This window comes from Xenopus tropicalis, chromosome 6, assembly GCF_000004195.4.
Source record: "Xenopus tropicalis strain Nigerian chromosome 6, UCB_Xtro_10.0, whole genome shotgun sequence".
NCBI classification, from domain to species: domain Eukaryota; kingdom Metazoa; phylum Chordata; class Amphibia; order Anura; family Pipidae; genus Xenopus; species Xenopus tropicalis.
The window spans coordinates 32,190,218-32,214,298 of NC_030682.2; the positions used below are offsets into that span (position 1 = coordinate 32,190,218).

Consider the following 24,081-nt stretch of genomic DNA (forward strand, 5'->3'; position numbering starts at 1 on the left):
CAGTTCAGACGTTTGAAAATAACTATTATAATTGAAAAGCAGTCACATGCTGAGTATTCCTGTAGGTGAGAGCATGTTGCGTAACCAGAATTATAGAAGTAAAAGGGAGTAAGACCCTAAACTAAAGCCCAGTACCAACACAGTGAGGGTAATTTATACACTGAGCAAATTTGCACCTGTGCAGTTACGCATGGCAACCAATCGGAAGTCTGCTTTCAATTTTATACCAGCAGCTGACTGGAAAAATTTAATTACTGATTGGTTGCTATAGGTTACTGCCCAGGTGCAAATTTGCCCAGTGTTTAGAAATGAGCCCCAGTGAATTTTACAGTTATTTGCTTCCACATGTATTGCATTGACATTTTGTATTTATATGTTGGGTTTTGTTAGTTATAGAAGGCATACAGGTATATTAATAAGTGTAATTTCCCTCTTAGGATTCAAATTTTTTTGTACAAAAACTTCCAAATTTTAATTGTGGTTTCTAAAACTTGAATGTTCGATGTATATTAAGCACAAAAGTCCGAAAAACTTGAATGTAAAACGAAATCTAAAAGTTTATGAGTTCATGTTTATTTATATTGAAAAAACAACCCTCAAATCCACAAATGTCTTTATACTATGATTTTAGAAGTCCAACTATGTTCTGTATTTAAATAACAAGTAGTGAAACCCTTTATCCTTTTTCATAAACAATCTGATCTGGTCTAATAAATATGGTTTAGAAGCAGAAAAATACCACACTATGGCCATATCTGGAACTTTGGTGTCCAACATCTCATTCCCAAACCATGGGGGTTATGATAATATTGGTCCTACTTTTTTTTCCTACTGTAACAGCCTGTACCCTTTTTGGAAAGCTTTTTACTAGCTTTAATCAGATCAGTTGGCCATGGTGGGGGAACCAGACTCTTCCATGATGGAAAACTGTCCCAAATGATTAGTTTTTCCTGGCATCTGCCAAACCAAGGGTTTATTTTTTTTATTAGAGTTTAATGCCATTTATCATGTTTGCACTTTTCCATTGGTGATGACCCTTACACCACTCCAGCCCTAGTGACATTTCAGGTAAAAAAAACTAAGCCCCCCCACAGGTATAGTTTTTATGCTGAGGCAGTTTGTAACTCACCAGTGAGTGTTCCAGCTAGGGATGTTAGCAAGAACTTTTTTTCAGGAGAACTGAGGAAATTACAAGTGGGGTAAACCCCTGCACATTTATTACATTAATGTAACATTTTAGGAGCATCTTTGATGTGACCATTTCCTTTGAAGCTCATTACAGTAGCAATCAAATGCAAATCTCTATCATTTGGTATTCTTAACATTGATATTGTTTTTTGTAGGAACAACTTGATGTTGCTCTCTCTAAGATTTGCAAGAACTTTGATGTTGCTCACTACACCAAAGTGCACCAAGCCTACAGACTACTGGGCAAAACACAGGTGGGTATAGACACATCTTGTTACACACTGCCTATAGAAATAATGTGCTGGGTTCAGATATATCAGATGCTGTGAATAGTCCTCAAACTCTTTAACCAGTGTAAAAACAACAGAAGGGCAGAAAAAAGAAGTCCAACAAATTACAAATATTTAGGACATATGCCGAACTGTGAAGCTTTCTTAGAGACCAGTTAGAAAGCATAACTACTCACTGATAGAGATCTCTGTAAGACAAAGCAATAACAAGATTATAATCTTTATAATTATATTATTTATAATTAGGTTAGAAGATAGCAGGTGAAAGGCTACTTAGAAAAATGTGTTTACTTGATTTCTGGAGGCTCGCATGAGAGTCTGAGAGTATTCTGTCCGGGGGCATTTATTTCCATCCTGCTCTGGCTGTGGAAAAGTTACCCCTCGGGATATTAAAGACATATTATTGTCCCCTTTACCCCACTAGTAAAGGGTTAAATGCAAGGTGGTAGTTGAATCATTTTTATTAATACCCCTCTTTAATACACACCATATCTCAATTGCTCAACTGCATTGTAGCCTCCCTTAGTTTCACTGCAGCTACTCTTTGCGCTACTGTAATCAGAGCCACTTTAATAAATCAGCAAAAAGGCATTAGGCCAGAGCCTACTATTACTATGGGGGAGGCACAATCAGCCAATTTCAATTACATTCAAATTGAGGGTCTTTAAGAAATGCGTCATCATGTGTAATAACTGGAAACGATCTGCAATAAATCTCCTCCCCTCCAAAAAAGTGAAATAATAATAGAACCGTAGTGCTGCCCACCCTTGCAGAGACAAAGGCACTGATTAGGTAAATCGAAGTGAACTGAAACCTGCCTCATTGCCTTTGAGCACACACCAGCTGTGACAGTTCCATTAATAAGATCATTCAGTTCAGTATAGAACAGTAGTTGTCTGGCTTGATTGGATAAAACCACACTTGGAGAACCAGTATTTCTTAAGGGTCCTCTTTAGCTATCAGCAACATTAGTGTATCGACCATTCAGCCACAGTTTCAAGGAGGGGGGTTCATGACTCCATTGTTGAGAGGGGAAAGCCTAAAGGCACTTTGTGGTAAGTGCAGACTTTAAAGGGGACCTGTCACTCAGACATAAAAAGCTGTATAATAAAAGTTTTAAAATTAAACGTAAAAACCCAAGTTCCTGTTTTTTTAATAACACATCCATACCCATTATAAAGACATTTAAAAATCTCAGCTTTCAATCATATATTGCCCTCTAGAGGCGGGGCAGACAATTACTTTCACTTTCCATTCAGCACTTCCAAGATGTCACTACACTCCTCACTTTCCCCCTCCCTTCTCACATTCTAATTGTGTAGCCAGTGCATGAGCGTGGGTATCAGTCAACCATTCTATCACCAAAACAAGATCTTTGTATGATGCCAAGCTTAACTTAATAACAGTGTCCACAAAATGGCACCTGACTGCTGGCTGTGATTCTGTAATTCCAAGATTGAAGGAAACAAAATTTATATTATTTATTTAGTGTAAGAAGTTTCTGTTGCTTCACAAACCCAATAGAAATATATAAATATATTTGGAATTATTTCTTAGAGTGACAGGTCCCCTTTAAATATTAGTAATATTGAAATGATCCATATTGGATGCAATAATATATTTGGGAATGTGCTTCTTTTAAAATGTCCTAGCACTTTGCAAAATGTGAGCATCGCTTGAAATATTTGTTTTCTTTAAGATACTTTTCTTTAAGAAACTCAGTTATGTCAGGATTACTACAGGTTCCCAAAATGATGGACTGTCCTTCTCGGTCTACATGCCACATAATCAATATCAAGCCTTTCCAGCACCAGTAATACATTCATTTTAGAATATTATCTACTCAAAAGCATTGTTAAATCTCTTTTGTGATGAATTGTACAGATGCAGCAGTCTTGTTATTTGAATGGTATAGGGAACAGTTTAACCTACTGTGCTAGCTATTCCTTTTGCCAGATGTGTTTCCCACTTCATATCATGTAACAAGCCTTCAGTAACAGCTCACTAATAATCCTTATTAGCCCTTTCCAGCTCCTCTAATAAATCCATTTTAGAATGTTATCTCCTAAAAGAAAATCTTAAATCTGTTCCCTGATGCATTGTACAGATGGATCTGTCTGTTAATTTAAATAGTATGCAGAACGGTTTAACCCGCTGTTCTGCTTGCCAGATGTACAGCTTGCCTCCTTAATATCATATAACAAGGCTTTTTATGGCTTTCTTGTAGACGTTCATTTTCTATTGTACTCATTGGTTTAAAGACTTCATGCAATTCAGTAGCGTTGGCAGCTTTCACAGCAACATTTTGCTTGAAGGCATATAAAGTGCATAAGGCAATATTTTTTTAAATGTTATGGGAAAATGCCATTGTATTATATGTTTAACTTATATAGCAACATTCAGCAATGTCTGTGTGGCAATTGCCCAAGCCAAATGCAACATACAGTATATTTTCTTTATCTTCTTTTCCCCCCCACAATAATTTTTTCCCATAGAAGTGCCAAGGGCCACCCCCTAAATCTACTGTCCTAAGCATGGCCCCCTCACAAGCCAAACAACAACCTGAGTGCCAGTGCTGCTACTGTAACAAATAACAATATTCACAGCATTTACAAACTTGCAAAAAAAGGGGGGTTATTGATCTAATGTTTTGGTCCTGACCTTGGTGAGCACCCTTTGAGTTTTAATGTGAGTGAATGTATGTGTGTGGGCATCTTTGCTGCTTGCCTTTATTTAAGATTTCATAGACCATAAAGTTTAGGTGATTTCAATCACAACAGTTTAGCTGAGAACACAAAACCTACAGTATGTACTGCTAATTAGCTGGCCCTGTAAATACAAAGTAATCAGAATTTAAATCTGTATTTGGCTGCTTGTCTTTTTAAACACCTGCTGTCCCCCATTATAGAAACAGCTTGCACTAATTCCCTTTCACATGATTGTGCTGTTGGATTTGCAGCATGTATATACAGCACAAATGACTGGTGTGTCGTTCATGGCTAGGACATTTCTGAGCCCCTTTCTTCCTTGAAACATACTTTTCTGCATGATGGGAATAGTTAATTCAGTAATTTCTTGCTTGCTGCTGCTTTTGTACAGTATTTTATTAATATACAGGAAAGTTGCCACACAGATTTTAATTCTAGGTACAGACTTTATATCATGCTCTGGCGAGGAGCAACTTGTACAATATTGTGCTTGATGTTGACTGTAGGTAGGCAGCTGGTGTGGGCTACATGCACATCTCCACTTAATTTGAAATTGTAATTTTTACTTTAAAAAATTATTTAATTAAAAAATATTGCTCAATTTTGGTTGCATGCTTCTCAGCACCGTTGGAAGATGTGAAATTAACATGTATGAAAGGAAACATTTATTCTTTTTTGTTTTTTTTAGACTGCAATGGATCAACTGCACATGCACTTCACCCAAGCCATCCATAATACAGTGTTCCAGGTAGTTCTTGGATATGTGGAATTGTGTGCTGGAAACACAGATACAAAGTTCCAGAAACTTCCATACAAAGACCTCTGCATGGTGAGACTCTCTAATGCACTGAAGCAACCCTTTAGTCTAGATTTAGTTAATAATATGCAAACTCTGTAGTGTATATAATGGTTGGCTATGGCTGATGAAAGTTACTACTCAGCACAGCAGGAGTGACATATATTGCCTTGTTTGTGCCTCGTCATATCGTTTTATGTACATAAACATAGACCGGTGGGCAGAATTTTACTTTTGTTTCAAAACTTGTCTTTGTATATGTATTATCTGCCATTGGTTATTATTATTTTCACATATCTATAAAGCTTCAACATATCCCAGAGCGCTGTACAATAATTGGGTGCATACACTTGAGTGGGTGTACAATAAATGGGTGTATACAAGAGGTAAAGAAGGCCTTTCCCCAAAGAGTTAACAATTTAAAGGGGACCCGTCACACAGACATTAAAAGCTTTATAATGCAAGTCCTTTAAAAATTAAACAGGAAACCAAAATTTTTTTTTCAATTAAAACCTCCATACCTGTTATAAAGGCATTTAAATATCTCAGATGTCAAGGCATATATTGTCTGCCCTGCCTCTATGCATCAGGCATAGGGATGGGGCAGGCATTTACTTTAATTTTCCATTTAGCATTTCCTTGATGTCACTGCAGTTCTCTCATTCCCCCATCATCATGGTATATAATTGTGTAGCCTGGGTATATGCATTAGGTCCCCCATTCTTGTCATACACAAGATTTTGGCATGATGCAGCGAGCTGCAGGTTGAACACTGAAAGCAATTGTCTGATTTGTTGCCATTAGTTACTGCCCTGGTGCAAATGTGCCCAGTGATTATAAATGAGCCCCAATGTCTACAAATTGGCACCTGCCTGCTTGCTGTGATTGTGAATTCCAAGACTCAAGGAAACACAATTTATACAATGTATATAGTGTAAGTAATGTATATTTTGCCTGGCCAGCACAATAGAAAAGAATTTGGAAGCATTTCTTATGGTGACAGGTCCCTTTAATAGCAATGCAGAATAAAATAAAAGCTTAAAATTCAATCAAACTAATCCAAGCAATAAAAGTTCATGCTGTGAGATCAGTGGTTGAAATCTAAGTTTCACTAGTATCACTATGAAATAATTGATTTGCAATAATTGATTGCCGTCAACAGCAATGGGGGAACTGAATCCCTAAAAATGCAATAAAAGTATTAGATACAATAAAACCATCAAAGTAAAATAATGTGTAATTAGTGCTCACAATAGTCACTGGGCTATGAAACTCTATGATTGACTCTATGAAACTCTATGATTGCCTTAAACATTAATTTATGCTAGATTAGTTAAAGGCACAGTATACCCCATTGTTCATCATGAGTTTGATGAATGGGGCTTGTGCTGAACATGTTTTTGTTTTTCTTAAAGGAGACATATCCTATAAAAATTATGAATGCACCAGGGAATTATACTCCTCTAGATATAGAAGGATTGTGCTTAAAAAGTTGTGTTTTGGACTGATTTATTGAGAAATTCCCCCAAAACCCCACTAGCCCCGCCCATCTGTTCCACTTCCTGCTGGCTGAATTCTCTGGATGTGCTGGGGAGCCGGCGGCCCTCCGTACCCTGCACTGTAGGATAGGAACAAATCAGCAGCTAGGCTGACCTGATAGGGAACTGAAGACAATCTTTGCTTGTGTGAGTGCAGGGCTGTGATTGGCTCTTCCCCTCCTACTGTGCTTCTGGCAGGGACCGTTAGGACACGCCCACTCTCCATTTCAAACTCGGACAGAGAAGTGATAGGATCTATAGGGAGCTCCAATAAAGGGGCCATTTTTACAGATAGGATTAATTTTTAGCCCAAAGGGAAACCAGCACCGTATATTATTCATAATTGCCTATAAAATGAGGGTTTTCCCATTTATCCAATATGTCTCCTTTAACCATGCTTCCTGGTTTTTCTTTTCCCAAAAAATTTTCTTATATTGGGCACCATTATAAAGGCATGATACCTTTTTCCTTTCCCTTATAGCATATAACCTCAGACAGCTACATTCCCTGCCTCACTGACCTCTGCAAAGCACTCTGGGAAGTTATGCTAAGTTACTTTCGAACTATGGAGTGGCATGAAAAATATGAGCGTGAAATTGCACCTCCCACACCTGGTAAGAGGATAATATAGAATTACAATATTCAAGTGAATGTCCACAACCTTTGGCTTCGTATTGTAATATGAAATTCTTCTGTAATATTACTTTTCTTTTAGAGGGAAACGTTCTTTTTATGTATGTATGTATAACTTTATTTATAGAGCCACAAGGATACGCAGCACTGTACAATCTTACAATATACAAAGTAACACAGAGGGAGGACAAGTGTTATAATAAATACAATAAATAAGTATAAACACACAGGGAGTAAGTGCCATGTGGTATGAGACACAGTAGGAAGGAGGAAACAGTTATTCTTTTGGTCAGTCCTGCAGACATTTTTACATCTAGTAGGTTCTTTATATGACAAAACACATATTTTATACTAAAAATGATGATGTCAAAACAATGTATCTGTAGTCTTTGCAGAGGATAGGGCCCTAGCATTGAGAGCCAAATGGGGGGGATACCTAAAAGTGTTTTGAACGCAGCTCTAAAGGTGTCTAATTGTATCTGTTAGTTTTAATGATTTGGCCAAATATTTAAATGTTATGTAAATGCAAAAAAAAAAAAACTCTCAAAAGTTTTGTATGTGCCAAAAATTACTCTCCATAGTGACAATTTTCAGGCAAAATTTAATTGCTGGAAAAAATGAATCTGGAATCAAAAATGTGCTGTGACAAATTCTCAAAAGTTGAATAGCTACAACACGAATATTACGAAGCCCAACAACAGTTTTGCTAAATAGTTGATATAGACTGAAAAGTGTCTGAGATTTCATCTGACAATTCATGGCAATTTTACAACATTTTTTCTTTACCAGCACTTTTGTAAATTTTTCCCATTAAGTTTTTTCGGCCTCCAGTTGGACAGATGTGCTCTGGGTGCCTAGGGGAGTCATAAAATGCAACATGGGGAGGCCCATTTATCAAAAGTCTTATTTTCATGGTTTTAGTGGTTTTTAAAGCCATGATTAAATTCATTTTCTCAAAAATCACACATGTTTATGTTTAAATGTAGCCTCAAGGCTTGGTGCTGCATATTATCTGGAAAACCACAGGCCCTGAATGATGCAGTCCTATTGGTGTTATTTTCTTACCACTTAATGTACTTTAAATGTTTAGAAATAATTTGTTGTTATTATATGATTTTAATACTAAGGGGCTGATTTACTAATCCACGAATCCAAATGGGAAAAATTCGGATTGGAAAAGGAACATTTTGCGACTTTTTCGTAGCCATTACAAATTTTGTGAATTGTCGCGACTTTTTCATAGCCATTATGACTTTCGTGAATTGTCACGACTTTTTCATAGCCATTATGACTTTCGTGAATTGTCACGACTTTTTCATAGCCATTACAAATTTCGTGAATTGTCGCAACTTTTTCATAGCCATTATGACTTTTGTGAATTGTCGCGACTTTTTCATAGCCATTAAGACTTTTGTGAATTGACGCGACTTTTTCATAGCCATTAAGACTTTCGCAAATTGTCGCAACTTTTTTGTATTGAGCTCTCGAAAAAGTCGCAAAATACCCATCATTACGAAAAAAACGCATTTGGACGCTTTTTGGACGTTCGTGGATTAGTAACTGTGCCCCTCGGTATGCATTAGTTCTGAGCATAGAGAAATGTTTAGACTGTATACCTTTGTATGATTATATTCATTCATTATTGCAAAGCACTGCATAATTTGCTGGCGCTATATAAATAGATTATGATGATGATGATGATTTTTTTATACACTGGAGACATTCAGTGGATTCATTTGTTTGAGATATACAGGTATTGGGGCTGAAATGTGAAATCCAAAGTCATTTAAGCATTAAATAAACCCAATAGGATTGTTTTGCCATCAATATGGATTCGTGCAGCTTAGTTACCATCAAGTACAAGCTATTGTTTAATTGTTACAGAAAAAATGGAAATCATGTTAAATATTAGAATTATTTGCTTAGGAGATGTCCTTCCATAATTCAAAGCTTTCTGAAGAACAGGACGATTGTGGGTGTTAATGTTTTTGGATAATAGTTAGTTTTGTCATAAAGGTTGTTTTGTACAAAGCTGTTAAAGCTGGATTTTATTCATTATTAGAAGGGCTTTCTTTTGCATTTGTGAATAAATAGTATTTAAAAATAAACAAGGGTCTTTTACATTTTAACAATGTGCACATTATTTCATGGCATTGAAATCTTTTGCCACGGAAGTATTTGTAGAAAATGAATCCAGTCTTAAAGCTTTTAATGTGTACACAAATGCAAGGTATTAAGCAACATTCAGTAATTACAAAAGCCCTTGAAATTAAAACATCCTAAGAGCTGGAGACAGATTGGGTTTAGTGGTAAATTATACATTTTGAAAACAATAAATGTAGACATAGTAAAATAGAGGTGTTACCATGTTTAAAAGGTGCTAATTTTCTAAAATTATTATTACTGTTAAATTATTATTTACAAAGTGCCAACTGATTGTTTAGGACCATACCAACCAATTCCTTGGCACTGTAATAACCTACTACTTAGCAATATACAATATGTGACAAATAGAAGAAATAGAAGAAGACATCTTGTAATTGTACAAAGAGCAGATCACATTAGAAGCTCATTCTGACTTGTCTGAACAGGACCTGATCCATGGCCCAACTGGATTTTCCAGTCAGCCTGATTTATACAGTATGATGCTGAGCTCTGGCCAGATATCAGTAGGCAGATGCCATAGTTATGGTGACATGCATATGGCAGTAAGCTGTTGACTAAAGCTGGCCATACACATACCAATATAATGGTACAAAATGCAGTTTGGTATGATTTTCGGACCATGTGTGGGCTCAGAATTATCGCCCCGATAAAAAATCTGTATTGTGTATCTGATGATATCCTTGGGGGACCTACAATGTATTTCCAGGAAGTCACTTTCGTGTGATTGGTGTCTGCAACTATTTCATGTTCAGAACATCCTCCGAATTGTTATTTTTAGGGCTTTATCCTACAATTTCAGTCTGAATGTAAGTTTTAGATCATTGCCTTTAAATATACAATCGATATCCAAGCGTTCATCGGATGAAGACTAAAATCTGAACGTGTATGGCCACCTTTAGGTCAAGAGTGTCCAGACTGACAAGCACTATTGGATCTTGTGTGGTCAAGTTAATAAATAAAAGCCCAACTGGATGTCATAATGCTGATATTACTGGACAGTTCTGGTCCTGCTGGCTTAGGGTGATGTTATATTTAGAAGTATGAAATTTAGAAGGAATGTATTGAGAAAAGTTGTGTTGGGCTGATTTATTGCTTTTTTCTTTCCCCCAAACTCCTGCTATTCCTGCCCATCTGTACCACTACCTGCTGCCTCCTTTCCCAGGGTGTGCAGGGAAGCCAGGAACACTCAGTACACTGTAGGATATTAGCCAATCAGCTGCTAGGCTGACCTAATAGGGAATTCAAGCCTGTCTTTGCTTGTGTGACTGCAGTGCTGTGATTGGCTGTCCCCCACCTTGTGTGCTTCTGGCAGGAACCTTTAAAACACACCCACCCCTCATTTAAAACACAGTGACCATACTGGATCAACGGGGAGCTCCGATAAAGGTGCCGTTTTGATAACCCTTCTTTATGTTAAAGGGATAACTATCCCTTTAAATATCTGCATGAATGAACTTTTTCAATAAATATATTCCTAGTTTTTAAAATACAGTTACTGGCTAACTTACAGAACAGAGGCAATTTTTTTTGGTTATATAAAATTACTGCCCATAGACTGTTACCATTTGATAAAAAGAATTGGCAGCAAATTGCTTGATTACATGGCGTATGTGTTACAATTCTGTCTCTGCTGCTTTTCTCCCCACAGAAAAGTAAGTACAAATGATACATTATTGGTGAAGCTGGAAAATGCTTATATTATCTTTCAGCACGATTTTAAACTAGATATTAAATATGATTACAAACTTTAACTACAGCTATCTATTGCCCATTTTATCCTTGGAAGAAACATCTACAAAGCTTTCATCCAAATTGCACTGACAAAAAAATAAAAAGATTCTATTGAGCTTCTTCAATATCCTTTTAGATATTTGACTCCTAAATTGAACTCCTGTCATATTCCACTTGCATTCTATCCTGCATTCTCTGTGGCAGAGAGAAATAGTTGAAAAATTTTAGTCATTTTTCTATCATTTATACTATCTCTGTTTTCTTTAATATAACCTTATATATAACTTAAACAGAACTTTTACTCACATTAATCATGTTTTAAATAGTACATGATTTAAAGTTACAATAAAAAAATGTATTACATTTTAAAAAATATAGTTACCTTAAAAAAATTACACCTTTAGTGGAATCCCAGTTAGTTATGTATGGGTCACAAAAACTATGACCTGCAACCAACTATAAACCACCCCTATGGGAACCTGTGCCCAACTCCAACTCTCCCCTATGGAACCCGTTCCCAACCCTAACCCACCCCTAGGCAACCCATATCCAACCCTAACCCACCCCTAGGCAACCCATACCCAACCATAACACACCCCTAGGCAACCCATACCCAACCATAACACACCCCTATGCAACCCATACCCAACCATAATACACCCCTAGGCAACCCGTACCCAACCATAACACACCCCTTTGCAACCCATATTCAACTATAACACACCCTTAGGCAACCCATACCCAACCATAACACATCCCTAGGAAATCTGCACCCTACAGGCCCACCAGAGAACTACCTACCCCTAGTTTTGACCCAGGGTTAGGGAAAGTTAAGCACCAGCATCTTTCCTACACAGAGAACTGATGCAGTTTTCCTATATGCAGAGCAGGGTGCAAAATGCAGAACATTTAATTAAACAGGAAAAATGCTATGGTATCTTTCAAAAGTGCAGGAGGAGCTGCAACTATCCAAGATAAATTATTGTTATATTCCAGGTAGATTTTCTAGTCCTGGTACCCAGGGGCAAAACAGAATTATCCCAATTTTTCTTGGTTCCCTCTGAACTTAAAATGATTTCTACCTGGCAGCCCCTTGAAATGCCACCCTTTTGCAATATCACATTGTCCTAATATTACATAATGCCAAGCCGTTATATGTAGCCTAGGGCCCACCACCTTTACCGTTGCAGACATCAGAGTAGCGCTTAACAGTGGCACAGAGACGATAAACAAATGTGTTGCATATGCACATATCCTTTATCTCCTAGGTTATCTGCACCCTTGTAAAATCTGGGCTTTTTATAACAAGTAATGGATCAGCACACCTACTCTAAAGTTCAATCTTACCCTTATAATGAATTGGTGCACTAGGGATCCAGCTGTGTCAGAATCATCACACACTGAACTTGCAGAAACACAATGAAGGGAAATGCTTATATTAAGGGAGGGTAATAAAGGATAATAAAAGTAGATGTGTGTATCATCTTCTCATACCCTGTGGCTTATGCACATATGTGTTCTGTTTTTGTTCTCAAAAGCTGTTTATAAAAAAACAAATAGAAACAGTTTTAGTCCTGGCTGGAATGTTAATGCTACATCTTCCCAATACCATTATGCACAGAGTGCTCTGTGAGACTGCTCCGGTGCAACTTGTTTGCATGAGATATTGAGGGAAGTGCAATGTCTAAAAACTAAAAAAACATACCTGCGGGAACCTTGCATTATTCTACTGTGGGCTGCCTTCAAACCGGCCAGCAGCAGGCTTCAGAAGCACCTTCAGGACATCTAATATAGCAGAGCTGGGAAGGCAATTGTGACAAAGACTTTATAATCATATTTCTTTCTGATGACTTGGTTATATAAATCACCACCACCATCAAGATATGAAAACACATTGGTAATGTGATTATTGAGCTGGGGAGGAGTATGAGTTAGGATAATAGAGCATGTGGTGTAGGTCCCTAAGCTGTGATTAACGTCTCTGATACATTGGTTTTATCAACTCTAAAGAAGTTTCCAAAAAACAATAGTGTGACTGTATAGTTACAATAGTAAAGTGTTATTTTCCCTAAGCAAATGTGCCATCCTGTGTAGAAATGTTAAATGATTTAGTATTCAAGATGTAGGTTGCCACTGCTCAAGTGGGGTCATTTCATAGTGCCGAACAGGGGACACAATGCAATAAAACTGGCACAAGCCGCCATGTTATTGCACACTTGCACCCTGCCCTGCATGTTTCTAAAATCCGCCAAAAACAGAGACCTGTGTGTGTCATGAGGGGCAGGAGGCACCTGGATTGATTTGATTCAGTGGGGTAAAACTAATATAAATTCTTTATTATTTGTAGCTTGTAGCAAAAGGGTCCAATAAATTTGAGCCATTTAATTAAAATAACCCTTAGGAATCCCATTTTACAAAAGTGAATTGTGATATCCAAAGAAATCATTTAGACTAGCCACTGCTCTGTCCATATAAATACATTTTGCTGAATATAAGCTGTTAACACTAAAAAGTATTCCTCGTGTGAAATGTCACAGACTTTGAACTGACACTGCTTTGGAATATTCAGCCTTTCTATGGTGAGCTGTCATTTTAGATTTCAATTAAAGCCCAGTTTAATAAATCACTGGGGGTCAAATTTCATCTTTGAATGTGGATATGAAACATCTGAATACAGCAAAGTACTGTTTTGATAATGTAAATCGATCTCAGACAATTTCTGGAATGTTTTTGCCAAGTATTGCTTTGCGTCTTTATTTTTTTTGCAAGAAACAAAAATGCAGAAAACGATTAGGGTCTCTATGCTGAATGTCTTTTTAATATGCCCTGTTTGATCAGATGGTGTGTTATGTGGCTTTGCGCAAATAGTGGCTTTTCAGACCTTTTTCATCAGCTTTTAGGTTCTAAGTCTTGATATTTCAAGATACCATTAGCATCAGCACATATTGGTTTCTAATTTATAGGTCATTTAGATGCATGCATTGCCAAAAAGTGTATTCCAGATACTATACTACAGGTATGGGACCTGTTATCCAGAATGATTAGGATCAGGACCTGGGCTTTTTGATATAATGGGTCTTTCCATAATTTGGATCTTCATGCCTTAAGTCTCATAAAAAATAATTACATCATTAATTAAACACAACAGGGTTGTTTTGCCTCCAGAAAGGATTCATTGTATATTAGTTGGGATCAAGTACAAGGTACCTTTTTATAATTTCAGAGCAAAATTTTCAATAAATGTTAGTTATTTGATTAAATGGGGTCTGTGGCAGATAGCCTTCCCATAATTCAGAGCTTTCTGGATAACCGATGCCATACCTGTAGTGATTTTTAGACTTTCTCCTTCCTTTGCAGTCAATGTAGTCCATGGTTCCAGTTCCAGTTAGTCTTTCAGCTCCTGCCTTGACTTGTATGGTTCCCCTGAACTGGCATTTTTTATGACAATACAGACAGTGGAAATTGTGAGGTACAAAGATTTGAAATCTTTTTAAAGCTTTGCCTGCTTTTTAGGGCCGTGACAGACTAATCTCCCCGATATGCCATCCCACCGGCTATATGTGCATCGCTGGTGGGATGGCATACACAGCGCGGCGATTTGCCGAAGTTGCCTTGAGAGGAAACTTCGCTGATTTTGGCTCCGCATATGCCATCCCACCGGCAATTTACATTCTAGCCGGTGGGATGGCATATCGGGGAGATTAGTCGCTGCGACAAGGGAGATTTGTCGTGCGGCAACTAATCTCCCCATCTGCCACAGCCCTTAGGCACATAGTTGCATAGAGGAACCCATGCTTGTTGAGTGACAATTTCAGAACTCCTAATGGTTACTAAGGTGTAATTAGGTATTTACTAGTTGTATCCTACTTTTTACAGAATTAATCAAATGTAATCAAATAGGTAACACAATTAAAGTGTGCCCAGCAATTTACATTGAACTATACTTAAAGGTCCCCATACACGGGCCGACTATAGCTGCCGATATCGGTCCCTTGGACCGATTCGGCAGCTAATCGGCCCGTGTATGGGGAGAGCAGAGCGGCCTGGCCGACCGATATCTGGCCTGAAATTGGCCAGATCTCGATCGGCCAGGTTAGAAAATCCAGTCGGATCGGGGACCGAATCGGCTCGTTGATGCGGTCCCCGATCCGACTGCCCCATTGCCGCCCACATAATCCGATCGTTTGGCCCTAGGGCCAAACGATCGTATTATTTTTTTTTTTACCTAAATGCTCCCCGATATCGCCCACCCGTAGGTGGGGATATCGGGGGAAGATCCGCTCGCTTGGCGACATCGCCAAGCGAGCGGATCTGCTCGTGTATGGCCACCTTTACTCATGTTTAACATCAGATCGTGTTATGTCGGGTAAAGAAAACATTCTGGTTACTCCTAACATCCTTTTTTTTCTGCAGATATGAACAATGTCAGTGGAACAGAAGATACCAACTTTGATCGAAGTTATATCAAAAAGAAATTGGAGCATGGACTGTCACGCATATGGCAGGTTGTTAACCTTTCTGTGTTTTTAAATAAAAAATATGATACGAAATAGAAATCATGAGAGAGATCAGTGGCACTGGTTTATAGTGTCTCTAGTATAACAAAATTACATCTGATTAAATTTAAAGTAATATATTGTGGAGCCTAATTCACTGAGGTTATTGCTAAGTTTGCTAAGTAATGCATAGCTGGCCTTTTCAGTGCTTTACACAAGGAAACATTTGAGCAAATTAGTCCTAGACTGAGCTGTAGTTCATATGTTATTTTTCATCACTCATATGGATGTACTTTATACAACGTGAATGCAGCCTGTGCACCTTTGCCCAGTATAAAGTCTCATAGTAATCATTGCTAGAGAAAGGGAGTTAAGTGATTTTGACAGAGTGATGTTTGTTGGGGTATGTTTAGTACGAGAAATTGCTTAAATTGCTGATATTTTATGAGTAACCGTGAAATGAGATTTTGATATGGCAGTCAGGGGGATGATTAAACTGCTATGGTTTGATGATATCTGCTTCTTGGTATCACATTAAGTGCAAAACGATAACCCACTAGTCAACTGACTGCAAACATTGGCACCAGGCAGGAGGAAGCAGTGTCATCAAAGGCCCTTTTAATAGTATGATCAAAGGGAATTTGATATTGTGATTGGAGGTGATTAAGTTAAAATACAGCAAAATGTTGGACTTGCCTGGGAACCTATAGCCACCAACCATAGTGGTTAGTTTTTACTGGTCTTGGAAATTGTCAGTAATGAAAGTAAAAATGTAATGGACTAGAAGGAACGTTTGTCAGTTTTACCCTTATGTTGTTATTTACCCTCATACCAGGCTTTTCACAACAGAATATTCTTCTAGAACATTAAACAGGATTTTCTTTTGTAGGTATATTCAGTGCTGACCAGATTACTTTTTAAATGGCTTAAAAACATTTGCCTGACCAGTTAGATAATCCTTTTATAAACATGTAATCAGACTGTACACAATATCTATAACAAGCAGTACGTCCAGATCATAATGTAATTGAAGGATTATATTAGTTAAGTAGTGACTGATTTATAAAAGATCCCAGATCTTTTTTGTTCTCAGCAAAATGTTTTCTCGTGGGTTTCCCTATGTGGTTTTTTTAAACCTAGCTTTTTTTCTTTCTTTTTCCAACCTAACCTTTTTTATGTTACTATGTATGTATATCTATTTTTTTATGCAGCATTATATAAACATATACATCCAGTTATGTGTATGTTGTGGTGCTGATTTCATTACAGAGTGAATGAGAGCTAGAATACCACCAAACTTGTTGGCCATCTTTGTGTAAAATTGCCTAACTATGCAACAGTTGAACCACTAGGTTTAACAAATGAATGCAAAAGTTTTAAAATCATAACATTCGGGACTCGCTCAGTGTGTTTCCATAAAAACATTCTTATATGTCATCAAGACACGTTAATTTTGTGACCTATATATTGCATTAAAAATACATTTGTTTGAGGGATGGAAACATAATTTTGCCTCTTTATAGGTGCCTGGTAAAGCCTCACCTTGAGTATGCAGTGCAGTTTTGGGCTCCAGTCCTTAAGGAGGATATTAATGAGCTGGAGAGAGTGCAGAGACGTGCAACTAAACTAGTAAAAGGGATGGAAGGATTAAACTATGAAAGGATTGTTTGTTTGGGATTGTTTCTCTGGAGAAAGGGCGCTTGCAAGGAACCATGATGACTCTGTACAAGTGCAAGAGGACAATATAGACAGATAGAGTTGGATGCTTTTTTCCTATAGAAAACATCAATGCACTAGAGGCCACCCCTTTAGACTTGAGGAACCGAATGTTCATTTAAAGCAAAGACATGGGTTCTCCATAGTATGGCCATAGAAGCTGGGGAATGTTTTGTTGGCAGATTCTGTTATTAAGAGTGGATTGGATGATTTCTTGAACAAGCATAGAATCCGAGGCTATTGTGATCTTATGTTCTACAGCTAGTTAGTATAGATATTAGTATATATAGTTTATATTTGTGAGTGTACAGATACAGTAGGTCTGTATAAGTATGTGTATATATGTGAACTGGGGTTCATTTAGAGGTGTTAAACTTGATAGACTTTGGTCTTTTTTAACCTGACTTAAAGGAGAAAGAAAGGTAAAAACTAAGTAAGCTTTATCAGAAAGGTCTATGTAAATACAGCCATAAGCACTCACAGAAACACTGCACTGACTTCTCTGAAAAAAGATTAGTTGTGTCTGTAATTCCTGTGCCAGAGACACACAGCTCTCTGTTCTCTGCTCTTTCCTGCTTTCCCCTCCCTCAAGAATGCTAAGAACTCACTCACCCCTTAGGAATGTAGATCTGAGCAAATCAGCAGGAAGCTGGCTCATAGTCTTACTAACTGAGCATGTTCACTTGGTCTGGGTGTCTGTGCAGGAGCGAGGCATTATGGGAACTTTCTTTACACAGCTCAGCGTTTTTTCCTGTTTGGCTTCTGATCATCTGAACGGGAGAAATATGGGAAGACTTAAGGGCACGATTGAGAGAACTGAAGGTATACCTGCAGCTTGAGATTAACTCTTTACAAGCCTTTCCTTCTACTTTAACTGTATAAGTAGTATATGATTCAGAAAAAAGCAGATATTCCATCTTTAATGTTTAAATAGATAACTTCGTTATTCTATGGTGCATTTGCCAATACAGTCTGTGTAAATAGAAATTAGTATTAATTAATATAGTATTCATTGTTTAGGGCTAGATACCCAGGCTCAGTGGTGTCTCCTTCTACAGGCTGACTTAAGTTATTGTTGGTGGAACTTTTCAGTTGTAGTTTCAACTAAATGCAAGTTTTGATTTCAAACCCCCAAATGGTGTAAGGTCACCTTCATGACTAGTAGGCTATGCAACCTCTTAAGGGGATAATTTTTCTCAATACAGAAAGGCTTTGGGAAGTGTTAAGAAAGTCTGTAGCCACATAGTATATAACCAACTTTTTCATATATTACTTTTTGAATTATATGTCTTATATGTCCAGTCTTGATGTTGCTTAATTTTTGTTCTTGCTTATCTGGTGCCCATTTCAATGAACAGCCCTCACATATGTGTATCCGGTATCTTTGTCAGTGTCTTCTTCAATAACTGGCAGGTCTGTACGAACAATGTCTTCCTATATAAGCACTGAGGCTAAATGCAAATGTAACAACCCCATTCGCAGTATATACCATTTATCACCATATCTTGCTGTAATTTATTCTATACAAATTATCTACTGTGTGACCTTTGCAGCAGCTGTAAGTATTGAGACATTATTAATGTCACCATCTGTATTTATTCAGTAGGGTGATTGCCATAAACGATAAGGAAAACTGATAAAACTATTATTTCCATAGGACAAAAGGTGTTGAACAAGTTGAAGTGACAATGTACTGCCCTTACCTAGAAACTGACATGTTTTATATGAGTTTGCTTTATCTGTAAATCACTAGTAGTTCCATATCTGAAAGTTGGTTTGTTGTATTGCTTGTTGATTAAACCAAGAAATCTCTTGCCATATGGTTAATGGTTAAAATGTATAAACATTAGTATGTGTTAGTTTTTCCTACAAGATTAATTCTATTACATACCTGTCTGTCTGCCTAGGCAGCTTCTTTCCCAGTATATTTTTTTTGCAATGTATTAGACCTGATTCTCTAGAAGGTTGCTAATGATCCTGGACTCAGACTCAAGGTTGTGCGTGTCCTTGTCTTCTGCATGGAGAAGTGATTACTTGCACTAGATATAAGATAATGGTGGGCCGTGCCAGTAGCTAGACGGATGAAAGACCTTGTGTGCTTTAATGTGCCTGCCTATGAATTCCTGGTCTACCAATATACTCATTGACAAAGAACTCAATATTTAAACTTTGTAAATGACTTTGTAAGATCCAAGATGTGCAAATAAAATGTGTATACTGATGTATGAGACCAAGCTACTAATTCTTTACTGTAGTAGGAAAATTCAGGAACAAATTTAACTTTCATTGCCATACCAAGGCTACAGAAATGCATTGCTGTGCAAGACAGATTCAATGCAAATCTGCTCCCCGGAGAAATAAAAATAATATATTTTACACCGTTCCGTTCAAATCTGTCTTCAAAGCTGTCTTTTTCTATAAATTCTTATGTAGCAACCCTCAACAAAGCCTGATGGAGATTTAAATCCTGTAATGTACTGACTGCATAGGAGAACACGGAAGGCTTGAGCTGAATAAAGTGCCTTGTTAAGCTTTAGTTTTACATAAAGTTTTTTTCACCTTTTATTTTTCTGTCATTTCAGTATGTTCTGTTTCTGCTCTGTTGAGCACCCAGAAGGAAAAAGTCTGTTTTTGTAAGCGTGTGAGTGGGGTTTATTTATTTGTGTAAGATGGAATGTCTGACAGTTTACCCTTCAAGCATCTGACAGATAAATGTTCTTTTCTTTTTATTAATGTTTGTTATTGTTTTCTAGGATGTTCAACTAAAAGTCAAAACCTATCTTCTTGGAACAGACATGTCCAACTTCAAATACGATGATTTTATCTTTGTTTTAGATATAGTCAGCAGGTAATTTTTAAGCATCTTTTTCATCATTATCATCAAAATTGCTAATAATTTCTTTATTTATATGAAGCATCAATGGCTGACAGCTCTTACTTTCTTTAAGATGAAACATTTTCGATGTGATACATCAATTAGCACATTCTCTAATTTTCTGAAGTTACAAATCCTACACTGAAATTTATTTCTGATATTTTATATAAGAAAGTGAATTTGACATTGTTTTATGAATTCAAATAACATAATGCATTCTGTTTCCATATGCTATTTGTACATGTGTTATAGAAGCTCAAGGAGGCCTATTAGAATTTGAGTTTTTAAAGGTTTTCTTCTACTTTGAATAAGCTCATTCAAAATAATTGGAATATTTGCTTATTTGTTAATATAAAAAACAGTTAAATAAAATTAAAAATTTGTGAATAGTTTAAAATTTGCCTTGGACAGATCCCATTGACTTCTACATGACCTTGCAACCTTTTAGATACAGTTATGTTTTTATAGCTTAATATACTTGAGATATACTTAAAATAAGTTTTTAAAGAGTTTGATGTTTGTAAGTTTTAGTGCAGATCAGGGAAAAAATATACATTTGAGTAAGGATACATTTTTCTTACTATTGGCTTCCATCTATGAATCATAGATATGATAATATAACTGCCACATTTTACTAAAAGCACACCATTGTGGGAAAAATAAAGGCTAAAAAGTATTTCTGCGATATATTAATACAAATATAAGTAGCAAGAAGATGGTATGAAACAATAACAAAGTGTTTGGATATCCTAGTGAGCACTGTTGGGTTAATTTATCAGGAAATGAAAACCAACAAATCACCACTGCCTAGAAATGGTCACTCCTCAAAGCTATCTTGCAAATCAGACACAGGCTTGAAACAAATAGAAGTAACTGAGATGACAGCTTCTAACAACTGGTCATTATGGAAATACCCAGAAAGGCACACAGACCCTTTGCTTGACTAAACTGGAGTAAAGATGCTCCATCCAAGAGCTCTGCATAACACTGGCCTGCATCAGGATAAGGATTAAACAAAAAAATAGAGTGACCCAGATGTAAAAAGTTGGGATGTGGGAAAAGGTTTTGTTGTCCAAGATTTTGGTCAACGTTCTTAACAGTTTTGGGCACTGTTAGATGTATACCATAGATGTTGATTTATGGAATAGATCTGACAGTGCTCAAATTTTATCTAGCAGCACTGGAATAGAATTGTGATAGCGTTTTGCTATGGGGCTGATTTTTTCAGCAAGTTCTGGGTAAAGTAAAAGTAAGTATGAATAATACTAAATACAGTCAAGTACTTCAGAATAACCTGTTTTGATCTGTTAAATGTACATTTTGGTGCATATAAGCAAAGTCTCAAGAACAAAAATGGGAATGTGACTTGATCGAGGGTCCTGATAAACTGTGGCATTCTTTAGCTCTCATAAACCCTTCATTACCTGTCTTTTTCAGTATACAGTAATACATTTCTGATTTAGACTGTGTCTTCTTTCAGGTTAATGCAAGTTGGTGAAGAGTTTTGTGGGAGTAAATCTGAGGCGTTGCAGGAGTCCATTAGAAAACAGAGCGTCAACTATTTTAAAAATTATCACAGGTAACTGTATTTCCTGTTAGAATTCTACGAAATTGACCTTGGTTCTGTCATTTGTTGGTTGAATTTCATTTTTCTGCATGGCACAAGGAACCAGGTGGCAGGTGTTATGGCTCTGTATGTTGCACCTGTAGCTACTTGTGTAAATGTACAGTATGTCTGTGTTTGCCCTTATGTCCCTACTTACATCATACGTGAAAGCTGCACCCCTTTGTGTTTAATTTATTAACTTGTGCAAATCTTTGCAATTCTGGTATTAGGTGCAAAATTTTGTTGGATGCAGATACTCTGGAATTCTGGGTAGAAATAGTGCTTCCTTGGTAATTGTGATGCCAAGTTTTACTCCTTCAGTAAATTATACCTTATAAACACATTTTTGGCCAGTATAAAAGGAAATACAGTAGAACTGCATGAAATATGCAGTCCTTCAGGGATTATGGTGCTTATATAGCAATTGGGTTTTCAAATCCCTCTAATGCTGTAAAGGTTTATGCAACATCAAGATTCATATTTATTCAAAAATGTACTTTATGCCATGCAGTGAAATGTATTTTAAGCCAAATTTGTTATAAACCCCTATAACATTGAATGTGATTTTCTGTGCCATACAGGGCTGTGCAGTAGAATCTTAACCTCTTCTTACAGTTACAGCTCCTCGTGTTCTAAATTATTGGTTTCATCCAGCACCAAAATTGATTTTCTAAAAGCATTTCACTGTCAAAAATGATACATTTTCACATACTTATTCAAGAGGATCTGCCACTTATCAGTGACTGCCTATAGTAGAATTTGCTAGTTACAGTGGAACATTTCACAAAGATTCTTATAGAAGTGTTTATTAAGTGTTATTTATAATATATCTGACTTTTTATAATTAAATAAATATATTTTGAGCTATTATGGATTAATTTGGTTTAATTTATCACTGTATTATACAGTGCTATTTATATTATTTTAACTTACTTTAGTTTATAGTCTTATAATACACAAGAACTATAAATAGCCTGTAAATAATAATATAAATGGTTAGTGAAAAATGCTTGGTGATGCCATCAATTTTAATCAGTGTTATGTGATGTCGTATGTGTCACGTAATTTACTTAAACTTGTGTATTATAACAAATAATGTATTTTGTAAAATATGTTGATATTAAAAGCCAGAGTTTCATGGGATATACCTCCTGCATTGTACCTTTATATGGTTATGGAACTCCTCGATGATTTGTAATAATAAACGGTGCTTAGTGATGTCATCAGTTATAATCAATACTTAGGGGCTGATTCATCAATGTACGAGTTCAAATCCCGAAATTGGAAAAATTCGGATTAAATACGATAATTTCTGATGATCGCAAATATCACAAAAATCCTTACGAAAAAATCGTATTAGTCACGATAATATCGTATTGGTGATCCGAAAGTCATGAAATTTTCGGATCCAAACGTTCGTAAAAGGTGAGAAATCCTTTCTGACTTTGATCCTTCAGTGCATGATTTTGGAAGCCTCCCATAGGAATCAATCGCACTCTGCAGCTCCAACCTGGCCCAAGGAAAGTCTCCCATAGGGCTCAATGGCACTCTGCAGCTCCAACCTGGCCCAAGGAAAGTCTCCCATAGGGCTCAATGGCACTCTGCAGCTCCAACCCGGCCCAAGGAAAGTCTCCCATAGGAATCAATGGCACTCTGCAGCTCCAACCTGGCCCAAGGAAAGTCTCCCATAGGAATCAATGGCACTCTGCAGCTCCAACCTGGCCCAAGGAAAGTCTCCCATAGGGCTCAATGGCACTCTGCAGCTCCAACCTGGCCCAAGGAAAGTCTCCCATAGGGCTCAATGGCACTCTGCAGCTCCAACCTGGCCCAAGGAAAGTCTCCCATAGGGCTCAATGGCACTCTGCAGCTCCAACCTGGCCCAAGGGAAGCCTCCCATAGGGCTCAATGGCACTCTGCAGCTCCAACCTGGCCCAAGGGAAGCCTCCCATAGGGCTCAATGGCACTCTGCAGCTCCAACCTGGCCCAAGGAAAGTCTCCCATAGGGCTCAATGGCACTCTGCAGCTCCAACCCGGCCCAAGGAAAGTCTCCCATAGGGCTCAATGGCACTCTGCAGCTCCAACCTGGCCCAAGGGAAGTCTCCCATAGGGCTCAATGGCACTCTGCAGCTCCAACCTGGCCCAAGGAAAGTCACGATACCGAAGCTTGAATGAATCCGAAACTTTCATACTCGGCGACAATAGGATTTTGTCGCACAAATTTTGTAGCAAAGTACGAAAAAGTCGCTCAAATATACGAAATAGATGCAGAAAATATTCACAGTATGAACAAATACGATTTTTTTTGTATTTCGTACCTGTCGTACTTTAATAAATCAGC

The 24,081-nt window shown here is 37.3% G+C and overlaps 1 protein-coding gene across 1 annotated transcript in view; it reads left to right on the forward strand.

The window, feature by feature from the left end:
* vps50 (VPS50 EARP/GARPII complex subunit) overlaps positions 1-24,081 on the forward strand; it is a 105,516-nt gene that overhangs the window by 43,914 nt on the left and 37,521 nt on the right. The window contains 6 exon segments of the mRNA NM_001114244.2: positions 1,344-1,442; positions 4,875-5,015; positions 7,002-7,134; positions 15,464-15,555; positions 20,016-20,110; positions 21,618-21,716. Of these exon segments, the coding sequence (NP_001107716.1) occupies positions 1,344-1,442; positions 4,875-5,015; positions 7,002-7,134; positions 15,464-15,555; positions 20,016-20,110; positions 21,618-21,716 (659 nt within the window).